At 44.0% G+C, this 10951-nt stretch overlaps 1 protein-coding gene across 1 annotated transcript in view; it reads left to right on the top strand.

Moving 5' to 3' along the window:
* The window catches only part of Mta3 (metastasis associated 1 family member 3), a 130064-nt gene that overhangs the window by 80114 nt on the left and 38999 nt on the right, over positions 1-10951 (top strand). Inside the window, exons 10-11 of the mRNA XM_005360744.3 lie at positions 3616-3804; positions 9904-9978. Of these exons, the coding sequence (XP_005360801.2) occupies positions 3616-3804; positions 9904-9978 (264 nt within the window). The remainder of the gene's footprint in view (positions 1-3615; positions 3805-9903; positions 9979-10951) is intronic.

The raw sequence follows: 10951 nt of genomic DNA, 5'->3' as shown, positions 1-10951 counted from the left end.
ACCACTGCCCAGCTATGTCCTATATCTTAACATGCTACTGGCCAAGCAAATCATGTTCCAAAAGCCCGATATCTGTGTGGGGCAGAGTAGCCTCCAGAGGGAGGTCCAGGGCAGAAGGTGAAATGTTTGCTGACCGACAAACCAGTTTGCCACAGCGTGGTTCTATTTAACGAACAAAAGATGAAAACCCCTCCACCGAGACTTCCTTGTCAGTCTTCCTCCTAAAATACTTCTGTTTGTCACTGCCATCTGTTGTGAATGGGATGAATGTGACAACACCTTTGCTTTTTGGCAGAGGGAACAGCTTGTGCTTGGTTGTGATTTTCAAAATTTAGATTTGAATGGATCTTGCAACGTGTGTTTGTATTTATTGAAAAGATGTGGTCTTTGCGAAGCATTTATCTGAGGGGGACTTGGGTTGTTTTATGCTTAGTTTTCAAATTTTAAGTTGAGATATATGTACACTATATCTCATGCACGGAGTGAACTTCATGGTTGCATACGTCAGTGTAAAAGCACTACTAGGTGTGGATATAGTGTAGGGTCCCCAGAGTGTTCTTTGTGTCCTCCCAGGCCGTATTCTGGAGTGCACACCAACCCAATTTGTATGGTCTCTTAAAGTTTCTTCCTTTTTTTTGTTTGTTTATTTTTTGTTTTTTAGAGAGACAAGGATTCTCTGTGTAGCCCCTAGCTGTCCTGGAACTTGCTCTGTAGACAGGTTGACCTCGAACTCACAGAGATCTGCCTGCCTCTGCCTTTCGAGTGGTGGAATTAAAGGTGTGCGCCACCACCACACACCTTTGAATGTTGTTTTCTTTGGGTATAGCAACTATGTTCTTTTACTTAAAGCTTTTAAAGAGTACAGTTAGACCACACAAAAAGCAACATCTGAGCGTCTTAGAAAGATGAGGTTAAAGGGCCTTATGAGAGATAGGACCCTCTGGTTTCCATTGTAAAATTGTCCCCTCAAGTTCAGCGGTGCCTTGTCCAGCCAGCTCCTACCAACTGCACTGCCCTCTCCGCCAAAGTGCAGTTCACTTATTTGAGATGAGTCTCGTGGTTTTAATGCTCAGCTGGTGGTGGCCTGGAAGCTGTCCTGCAGTCTGAGCCTCCTCAATGGCTGGAGACAGGGGACATCCTTGTATATGGCTTGTGCTGTGGTTTATCATGTGGTTTCTTCCGACTAGCTTTTTCCTTTTGAGGAATTGCTTCATCACAGTGAATTTGTGAATTTGCATAAGGTTTTAGAGGGGGTGTTGAGGATCATACCTGGGACCTCAAGCAAGTCTGGCTCTGAGCTTTACTCAAGCCCTTGTATAATTATTGGCTTTGTTGTTTTTCGTTTTTTGAGACAGACTTATATTCAGGGATAACACTGACCTCCTTATCCTCCTGCCTTCACATCCCAAGTGGTGGGATTGGCTTTTGAACACTGTCTAGTCTTTCAGGGTTTTTTTTTTTTTTCAATTTTATTACCAGTTGTCAATTTAGGACATTAAAGTAACAGTTTATGGTTCTATCCTTAGTTGAAAGACTCCCTAGGTACTATTGATCTCTCTGTTTGTATAATGAGATGGTCAAAAAGAGTACTCAGATTTGGAGATAAAAGAAACAGCTAAATCACAGGGTCTAGTGGGTGAGGCTAGCTAGAGAATCGGATTCATTGCTTGTGAAACTTGACCGGGTGTGAGCAGGAGGCAAGAGCAGGGCCAGCGTTCTGAAGCCGTGGTGCGGCAGAGAGAGCTTCTCTCAAGAGAACACTGTCCATCACCAGCGCCTCCAGCAGACGAGCACCTCAGACAATCGCCAAGCTGTGACTGTCAAGGGAATCTGATAATGGCATTTTCTCTTCAGCTTTTCGTTTTGTGGAATCCAGAGATTTGTTTTAAAGCTAACGCCAAACCCTGTTCAGTAACTAAACAGATCTGTACTAGTTGCTGCCTTTGGCTTTGTCAACAAATTCAATTTCTATGTTCGTGTTGGCCATTTTGGTTAATGTCTCACAGTGTAAATGCATCCTTGTTGTGTTATAGGATTTCACTGGTTGGCTGGCTTCAAATTTGTAATCCTCCTGCCTCACTCCTGAGTGTGTTAGGATTACAGACATGTACTACCATGCCCAACCGTAAATATATACCTTAACTAATTAATTAATTAATTATTGTTGTTGTTTGGTTTTTTGAGGCAGAATTTCTCTGCGTAGCCCTGGTTGGACCTAGAACTTGCTCTGTAGACCAGGCTGGCCTTGAAGTCAGAGCTCCCCCTGCCGCTGCCTCTCCAGAATGCCGGGATTACAGGTGCACATCACCACCACCTGGCTAATTAATTATTTTTTAATGTATTTGTTTTATTGAGTGACAGGCTCTCACTGTGTAACTGACTGTAACTCAAAGACACCTGCTCTGCCTCCAAGTGCTGGGATTAAAGCTGTGCGCTACCACATCCTGTGCACTTGTGAAGTTTTAAATGATCGACCTGTTGTGATGGTGTAAAAGATGCAAGGCTTGGCATTCATGTGCTCCAAAGCCTGCGTGTATAGTGGGATGGACACAGAGGCAGGATAGCCTTGCCAGCCAGTCTGCGTGTCAGTGCGTGTGCGCGCGTGTGTACGCATGTGCATGTGTGTGTGTATGTGTGTGCACATGTGTGTGTTTGCAGGGCTGACCGTCCTACTTTACTGTTTTCTTGGCATTCGTAAACGTCTGTGCACATGTGTAAAGGGCTCTCTTCAATAGATAAACTATCAAAAGTTCTGAAGTTTTATATCCTAGTAGGGCACCTGGATTCGAGCCCAACACTTGGTGCATGACAGGGAGTACATCACCACACCCTCGTAAATATGTCCTCACCTCTGTCTCCTTCTCAAATCACCCTTGCTTATCATCTATAGAAGCCCACACTGCTCATCTGTTTTTGGTCAAAGTCTCAACCGACTTACATTAGAACATGGATTTCTAATCTTGTTTTGTGTTTAATGTGAATATGTATTTCTTTTACGTATTTATTTTATGTGTGTATATGTATGTGTGTGAGTATATGTGTGCCATGGAGTCAATTCTCTCCTACCACGTGGGTGAGGGAATTGAACTCAGGCTGTCAGGCTTGGCAGCAAGCACCTTTACTGCTAAGCCATCTCGTTGGCCCAAATATGTAATTTTGCTTTAAATATGATGCACTATTCTGATTTTTCTTTCCGTCTCTTGTTCTTTTTGATAGTACATTATTCTCTAACTTGAATCAATGTTTTTAATACAATGCTTTCTCTCTCACGCATAGTATGCCTTCCTAGTCAGTGGTGGTTATACCAGTCTTCCCTAGTAATTGCAGTGACTTGGGTATTTTTAAGTAAATGAAATCTTGAAGTCAAATTGATTGTGTTCTTAATTGAATATTTTGAGCATTTGGATCTTCATGGTTGTTGTCATTTCAAATGGATGTATTTTTAAAACACCTTAGCATTCTTTTACCAGTAAGCAGTCTCTTCAAACAATTATTCGGTGGTGTTTGGCTGTTTGATTTGTTTTTTAAAGGAACTCCTAAGGATCCTGTTAATTACTCCGGCCTGCAGGGGTAGGTGTCCACTTGCCATTTCATGCTCGCTTTTCTTCTCCCCAGTTCCATGCCATGGATACACTGTACAGGCACAGCTATGACCTGAGCAGTGCCATCAGTGTCCTTGTGCCGCTTGGAGGACCAGTCCTGTGCAGAGATGAGATGGAGGAGTGGTCGGCCTCCGAAGCCAGCTTGTTCGAAGAAGCACTGGAGAAGTATGGCAAAGACTTCAATGACATCCGTCAGGACTTTGTAAGTGGAAAACCGTGAATGGGCTGTTGAGACTGAAATGTTGATATTTCTGTTTGTTAACTCTTTCACGTTTAGTACGCCTCTAACTTCTGTTGGTGCCAGGGCCTTGAGAATGTGTTCTGCACTGCCCACAGCCTTAGCCACTGACAGTGATTTTATTCTCTTAAAATAGAATGAAGGGTCACTTAGAAGGAAGCAGTTGACATTTGCTTTGTATTGTGACTATAACCCAGGGCGAGGAGTCCTGAGCTCCTGGAATACACACACCTTGGTTGCATGAATTTACCCTCTGTAGCTCTCTGATTTCCAAGAGGAAATATGGACTTTTTTGAACATTTGTGCTAAATATTACAGTCTGTGTGTACTCTCTCTTGTCTGCTCAGACTTCCTCTAGCTGTGTTACCAATTGTTGATGTGTATTTGTAACATAGCTGTAACCTTGACCAAACAAAAGAGCTGGATTTGCTTTTCAGTTCCCAGCTGTCTCTGATTTTTTTTTTCAAGACAGGGTTTCTCTGTAGCTTTGGAGCCTGACCTGGAGCTAGCTCTTGTAGACCAGGCTAGCCTTGAACTCACAGAGATTCACCTGCCTCTCTGTCTCTCAAGTGCTGGGATTAAAGACATGCAGCACCACTGCCCCTAGCTTGTCTTTGATTCTTAATGATATGCAGTGTTCTACTTAGAATCAATCTTATTATGTCTAAAATCTATTCCCTTTTAGATTCAGTGAGAAATTGTGTATTCAAGTTGCACAGCATGATATACACATACTGAGAAGTAATGACCAAGCCTAACACGTCTACTGACAGTTACTGTTGTGCGTGTGCGCGCACAAGCCCGCCTAGGAAGACCTACTTTTAAGTTTTCGGTCCTAGGGAGCAAACCCAAGCCTCTGGTGTGTCGGGAGCACTCCATCACTGAGCTCTAACCTCAAGCCCTTTCAAGCCTTCTTTGTCAGAGTTTTGCTAAGTTGCTCAGGCTTCCCTTGAACTTGCGACCTTCTGCCTCAGCATTTGGAGTAGCGAGCATTATAACTGCACAGCCACCCCAGAAGTCTTGCTTTCTTTAGTTTAATTTATCCTCTTTGAAAAAGAAATTTTGCTTGAGATCTTCATAAATTGCTTTTCTATAATAACTATCCTTCATTTTCATTGTAAAAATGTTTGTTTGTTTGCTTATTTGTTTGTGGCAGGGCCAGACTATGTAACCCTGGCTGGTACAAACCTGGGCAGGTCATCCTGTGTCTGCCTCCCGAGTGTTGGGATTACAAGCGTATACTGCTGTACTGACCTGAGGATCCACTCCTTGACTATCACACTTAGATATAAGCTGGAGCCATACCTTTCAGTTTGTTGATTATCTCTTGAATTAGTTATAAAACAAAATTGTTACTCATCAATGTAGATTGATACATTAGATTTCAGGCACAGTACTTATAAGTTGTTGTTATCAATGAAATCTGCCCCAACTAAACCTCAGTCACACCTAGACTGTTATGTGCTATAGTACTAAATTCTAAAACCAGGCAGGTGACAGGTCTCTGTAATCCTAATGGTCAGGGAGCTGGGTCTGGAAGATCTTAAGTTCAAGGCCAGCCTAGAAATTTTTTTTTTTTTTTTGGTTTTCGAGACAGGGTTTTTCCGTAGCTTTTGGTTCCTGTCCTGGAACTAGCTCTTGTAGACCAGGCTGGCCTCGAACTCACAGAGATCCGCCTGCCTCTGCCTCCCGAGTGCTGGGATTAAAGGCGTGCGCCACCACCGCCCAGCCCAGCCTAGAAATTACACTTTGTTTTTAAGACTTATGGTCAGGTGGCCATAGCAGTACAGTGTTATTGATATAAAAGTTATGAGCATAATACAGCTAAAAGTGCAAGCTCAAAAGTCACCCAAAGATCCTATTCTGAGTCAATGAGATGGTCAAGCCAGTAAGGGCACTTAACTGCCCAGCTTTCTAACCTGAGATTCATGCCCTGGACTCACATGGTGGACGGTGAAAACTCACACCGCAAACTACCTGCGTGTGCACGTACTCACACTCATAATGAACAAACAAACAAATAAATAAATGAATGGTTTTGTTTGTTTGTTATAAACAACAAAATCTTGTACCAAATATGGTGTGGTACGCGTTTGTAAGACCAATGCTCGGGAGGATCCGGAGCTCAAGGCCACACGCAACTACTTGGAGCGTTTTGAGACCAGTCTGGGCTACGTGAGACCTTCTCTCACAGCAATGACAAAAACACACTGTTCTCATAATGGATAAGATGAGAAACGCTGAAGTGAAGGGTTTCCTGTTTCCTTTGTATTCCAGTGATAGTTCAGAATTTGGTGCTTATCTGTTCTGTGGCAGGAATCCTGCCCTTAGCTGGTTTACTCACAACAGTGCAGGCTCCTCTCTTTTTCCATTCTAGGCTGTTCCTTTTCTCACAGTACCCATCCCCTTGATGGCAGCAGCATCATCTTTATTGTGGGTTTGCATGTTTGTGGTGGAAGGAGCAATCCCATGTTTCCTGAGAGGACCAGAGAACATAGATAGAGTGTGGTGTTTTTCTCCACCCCTCTGTGGCTCTCATTGTGAATTGCTAGGTCTCACTGAGGATCAAAAACAAGGCACGATTTTAAACCTGTTCCCTTGACCTGCAAGATCCTACCTGATTGAGATGCAAGCAGTTGGAAGGGCAGAGCCATGTGACCCCACACTTCCTAAACAAAGCCCGGGACACTGGGGCTAAAGCCATGGAATCATAAGCCTGGGTGCTTGGCCAAACTGACCTCTGTGGCTCAGCTGCCCACCCCTGGCTGCTCATCCTGATTCTCAGGTCCCAGGCCCCACACAGCTCCTGTGGCTCCCAGTCTGGCAAGACATAGCTCCATTGTCCCCAGTGGCTTCCAGACAGGCTCGACAGTCTGTGATGCTAACACACAGACTCAGTGGCTTCAGATCTGTTGAATGCGAGCCACAGAATCCACATGCCAAAACCATACATCAGCCATACCTCTCTATTTTGCTTAATGAAATTCCTACATATTCCCTGCCATCCTAAGTATTGTCCTCCTTTCCAGCTAACATGGTCAGTGTTAATTTGGGGGCAGGGGATAGAGATGTATGTGAGCCTGCACAAGGTTCTGGGCTGTTCCCCATACCCCACACCCATGAAAGTGCACTGTATCCATACAGTTATCTTAAAGTTTGTATCTGAGTGTTCTACCATGTGGGGCTAGTTTAGAGCTTGAGGTCTGTCTGTTACTTAATTCCTTGACAATGGGCTATTTATAGTCTAGCTTTTTTGCATTTCATGGGATTTGTTTTGGTTTTTTGGTGTGTGTGTGTTTTTTTTTTATTATTTTAGATGCAGTTACCTTGTAAAAGCACTAGCAGACTGAGTATAATAGTGTTGTATGCTGAAATGAGCATGTCTGGTCCATTCAGGTCTTGGGGTGCGGTGGGTGCAGACTCCATTCAGCTGTCCCAGCTTTGGGGCTTGCTTTACTGCTGAGTTTTCATCCTGCACTGGTGTCCGTGTTTGCCATCTTTGCAGCCCTGTGTCTCACAGGACCACAGAGATCTGAGTTTCTTGCTTTTGCTAGACATTTTCCTCATCCACCAGGAAAGTCTCCCTAGCTGGCTAGCTTTCCTATCATCTCCCACCCCCATCCCAGTTCTCACCTAATGGGTTTTACTGCCTGGCTAGCTTGCAGGATTATTCCAGCAAGCCCATCATATCCACCCATGGGATCCTTCTGCAGTATCCAAGCGACACATTATCCTTTTGATGCTGGCAAGTTTCATTTCCATGACTTCACTGGTTACTCCATTTTCGGGTGCAGCTCTCACATCCTTCAGGCCGTGAGCACGCGTGACTAAACCCACTCTTCCATTTGGTCTTCTGCCTTTTATTATGTTTGCATATTTAGCCAATTATGCTGTTTGGGGCAGCAATGAATAGGAGATGATCTGAACCACAAGACTTGGAGTTCTTCTCTTTTTACTATTTACTTTTATTCTGTGTATACGAGTGTTTGGTCTGCATGTGTGTCTGCATGTCACATGCATGCCTGGTGCCCATAGAAGCCAGAAGAGGGCATTGGATCCCCCAGTACTGGAAGTATAGGAGGTTGTAAGCTACTGTGTGGATGCTGGGAACTGAACAGGGTCCTCTGGAAGAGCAGCAAATGTGTCTCTCTGGGGGCTGGTGGAGAGATGTTTCAGAGGTTAAGAGCTCTTGCTGCTCTTTCAGAGGTCCTGAGTTCAGTTCCCAGCAAACACATGGTGTCTTACAACCATCTGTAATGAGATCTGGTGTCCTCTTCTGGTGTGCAGACAGAACACTCTATACATAATAAATGAATAAATCTTTTAAAAAATGTGTTCTCCAGCCTCCTTCTTTTGGTTTTTGAAAGAATGTCTCATGTAGTCCAGGCTGGCCTCAAACTTGATGCTCCTGTCTCAGAATCCTAAAGCTGGGTGGGGCTAGAGGCATGCCACACCATGCTCTGCTATCTGGAGTAGCTTTCCTTCCGTTCAGGTGGTGAGTGTAATGTGTCTCGTGGCTTACCAGGTCACTGCTGGTGTTGCAGTGTTACCTCACTGATCCTGAAAGACACCTTCAGACAGGTGTTTATGTGTTTGGGAATGGGTGTCGCAGGAGCTCTCCTGAAGCCATAACTGAGGTTGAGAGAGAGAGGGCACTGAATCAATTGTTAATTTCCTGCCACTGTCCCTGGTTGGAAGGAGCTGGTGCCGGGCTAGACCTGTATGGGCTTCATGGACCAGATGACATACAATGTAAAATGGTTGGGCTTACATGGCCACTTGGCTTCCTTTTCTCGACTTTCCAGACAAATGCCTGTCAGATCCTTGTTTGTTTAGGAGAGAAGACAGTAATGGCTCTTAGCCTGCTTAGAAACCACAGCATGGCTGACCTGGGGCCCTGCTGAAGGTGCTTTCACCGTCTTTCAGACAACTCCCATTAGATGAATGCACTGGGTTTAAAACTGAAGATCCTGAATAGCTATTTGCTTCAGCTGTACCCAAGAGCTAGCGGCTGTGCCGTGGTCCTGCAAACGGCAAAAGTTACGTTCTTGTAACTACTGTTTAAGTTGCCATCCAAGTCAGCTGCAAACACTGCCTTTCTCTGAAATTCCTGGCTTCTCTTTAGAACAGACATTATAAGGAAATTAGTTGGGGGAGTCTAGGTTGGCATGGATGGTGCCAGGTGGGTCCCAAGTCCCACAGCTGCTAGTGTCCAAGGGTGTGGTTTTAAGAGGCTCCTCCTTATGGCATGCTGGGAGTCAGAGGGCTGAGTTCCCTTCTCAACAGCGGCCACAGTTCAAGATGGCCCTGTCAATGCTCCCTGTTACCGTGGAAGCCTACCGCTCTCAGTTGTCTGGGTGATGACCTCATCTGCACAGGGCTCTGAGGAGAGTCTTCTTTGCTCTAAAACTCATGAGTCGGATTTTTTTTTTAGTATTGCAGAAAACAGCAAAGGCGAACTTACTTTTTAAATAAAAAACACAATTAGCGAGGTCCTTTTCTCCCCAGAGATGTAGCCTGTTGTTTTATTTATAATAAAACAAAACAGAGTTGTCAGGAAAGGGTTGAGAAATATTATGCCAGAGACCAATAGAAGTTACCCAGTTGCAGTGACCTCTTTGAAAGTTAGAGTAACTCAGCCTCGAACTGTTTAAATAATATTTCTAAAATTACGCATCAGAGGTGATGATATAGCTTACGGCAGTGCAGCTGCCTAGCATGCTGCAAAAGACCCATTTTAATTAGTTAATTAATTGTTCTTAGTCTCTCCTGTCACTGCTCCATGGGGCTAACACCTTTCCTGAGTAAGTCAGGAAATCTTCCCAGTGACGATTTTTGTAATTTTTAATCAAATTGATGAGGAATGGAATGCATGCATTGAGTGGGATCTCTTATTAAATATAACGTATACTTTTTGTTAAGAATTAATTTTGTTGGTTTTTTTTTAAGATTTTATTTCTAGAATGAGTCTAATATATAGATCCTTCATTTCCAGTGAGTGGTTTTGAAGGAAAACACTTTATGCCATGGGTTGTTTTCATTATCATCATAAATGTCTTTCAGCTCCCGTGGAAGTCCTTGACGAGCATCATTGAATATTACTACATGTGGAAAACTACTGACAGATATGTGCAGCAGGTAACTTCCGTGCCGCCAGCACCATTCAGAGCGCTGTTTGTCAGTGTTGGCTAGCAATGTACTAATCCCAAGCCTGTTTGACCTTCCCTAGAACTACTTAAATTCCGCGATTTCATGTCTTTTTTTTAAAAATATTTTCATCTTAATAGTTCACTGTTCTCAGCATTTGCTTTCCTGACAATTTGAGAACAATAATAGAGAGAGATGTGGGTCGAGAGACCTTGCTTCCCTTGTATGGCTGGGGCTTCATCTCTTTATGACAAGGTAGGTGTACTAGAAATCCAGCCCTGTCATGAACCCATGGACGATATGTCTATGGATTAAAAGTTGAGCCTGATGCCATTGGCCTTACAAACTCAGATGCTTCTATGATTTTCTGAAACCTCCTTACATGACATTTTTATAGGTCTGTTCTGCAAGCTCTAGAGCCTACCCCGTTTGAGGTCCCTTCTGCAGTGCTAGGGAGCCTACCTAAGGCCTAGTCTATGGTAGGTAGGCACTCTGCCTCCGAGCTGCATGCCCAGTCCTCACCTCAGCTTTTGACCTTAATTGTAACACATTTGTTATTTTGAGACAGGGTCTCACTGGGTGGCTTAGGCTGTTCCTAAACTTGAGTTCCTCCTGCTTTAGTCTGGAGTGCTAGGGTGCAGGTGTTTGCCACCAAGCCTGGGTATGGTAGCCTTAGTCTTTGTAATTTGATGCTTTCTCCTCCAAAGTCATCTAAAAGGAGGGAGCCATTTAATGTTTGAGTTCTTCCCAAATGTCCTAAATTCATATAGCTCTTAGTTACTTATTTTGAAAAACCTGCCTTTGGGGAAATGACCTCAGTAAAGGCCTGTTTTAGAGTCTTGCAGTCACATGCGGAACAAGGCAGAGATTAAAAACAGACAGCATTTGCCTAAATGTGCAAGCTGTCCAGTGGCTTGCTGTACAAATGCATCTTAAGGATGGCTCCCACATGCCAGGAGTTGCC

Source organism: Microtus ochrogaster, linkage group LG3 (genome assembly GCF_000317375.1).
Source record: "Microtus ochrogaster isolate Prairie Vole_2 linkage group LG3, MicOch1.0, whole genome shotgun sequence".
NCBI classification, from domain to species: Eukaryota; Metazoa; Chordata; class Mammalia; order Rodentia; family Cricetidae; genus Microtus; species Microtus ochrogaster.
This window is presented reverse-complemented; position numbering and strand designations above follow the sequence as displayed.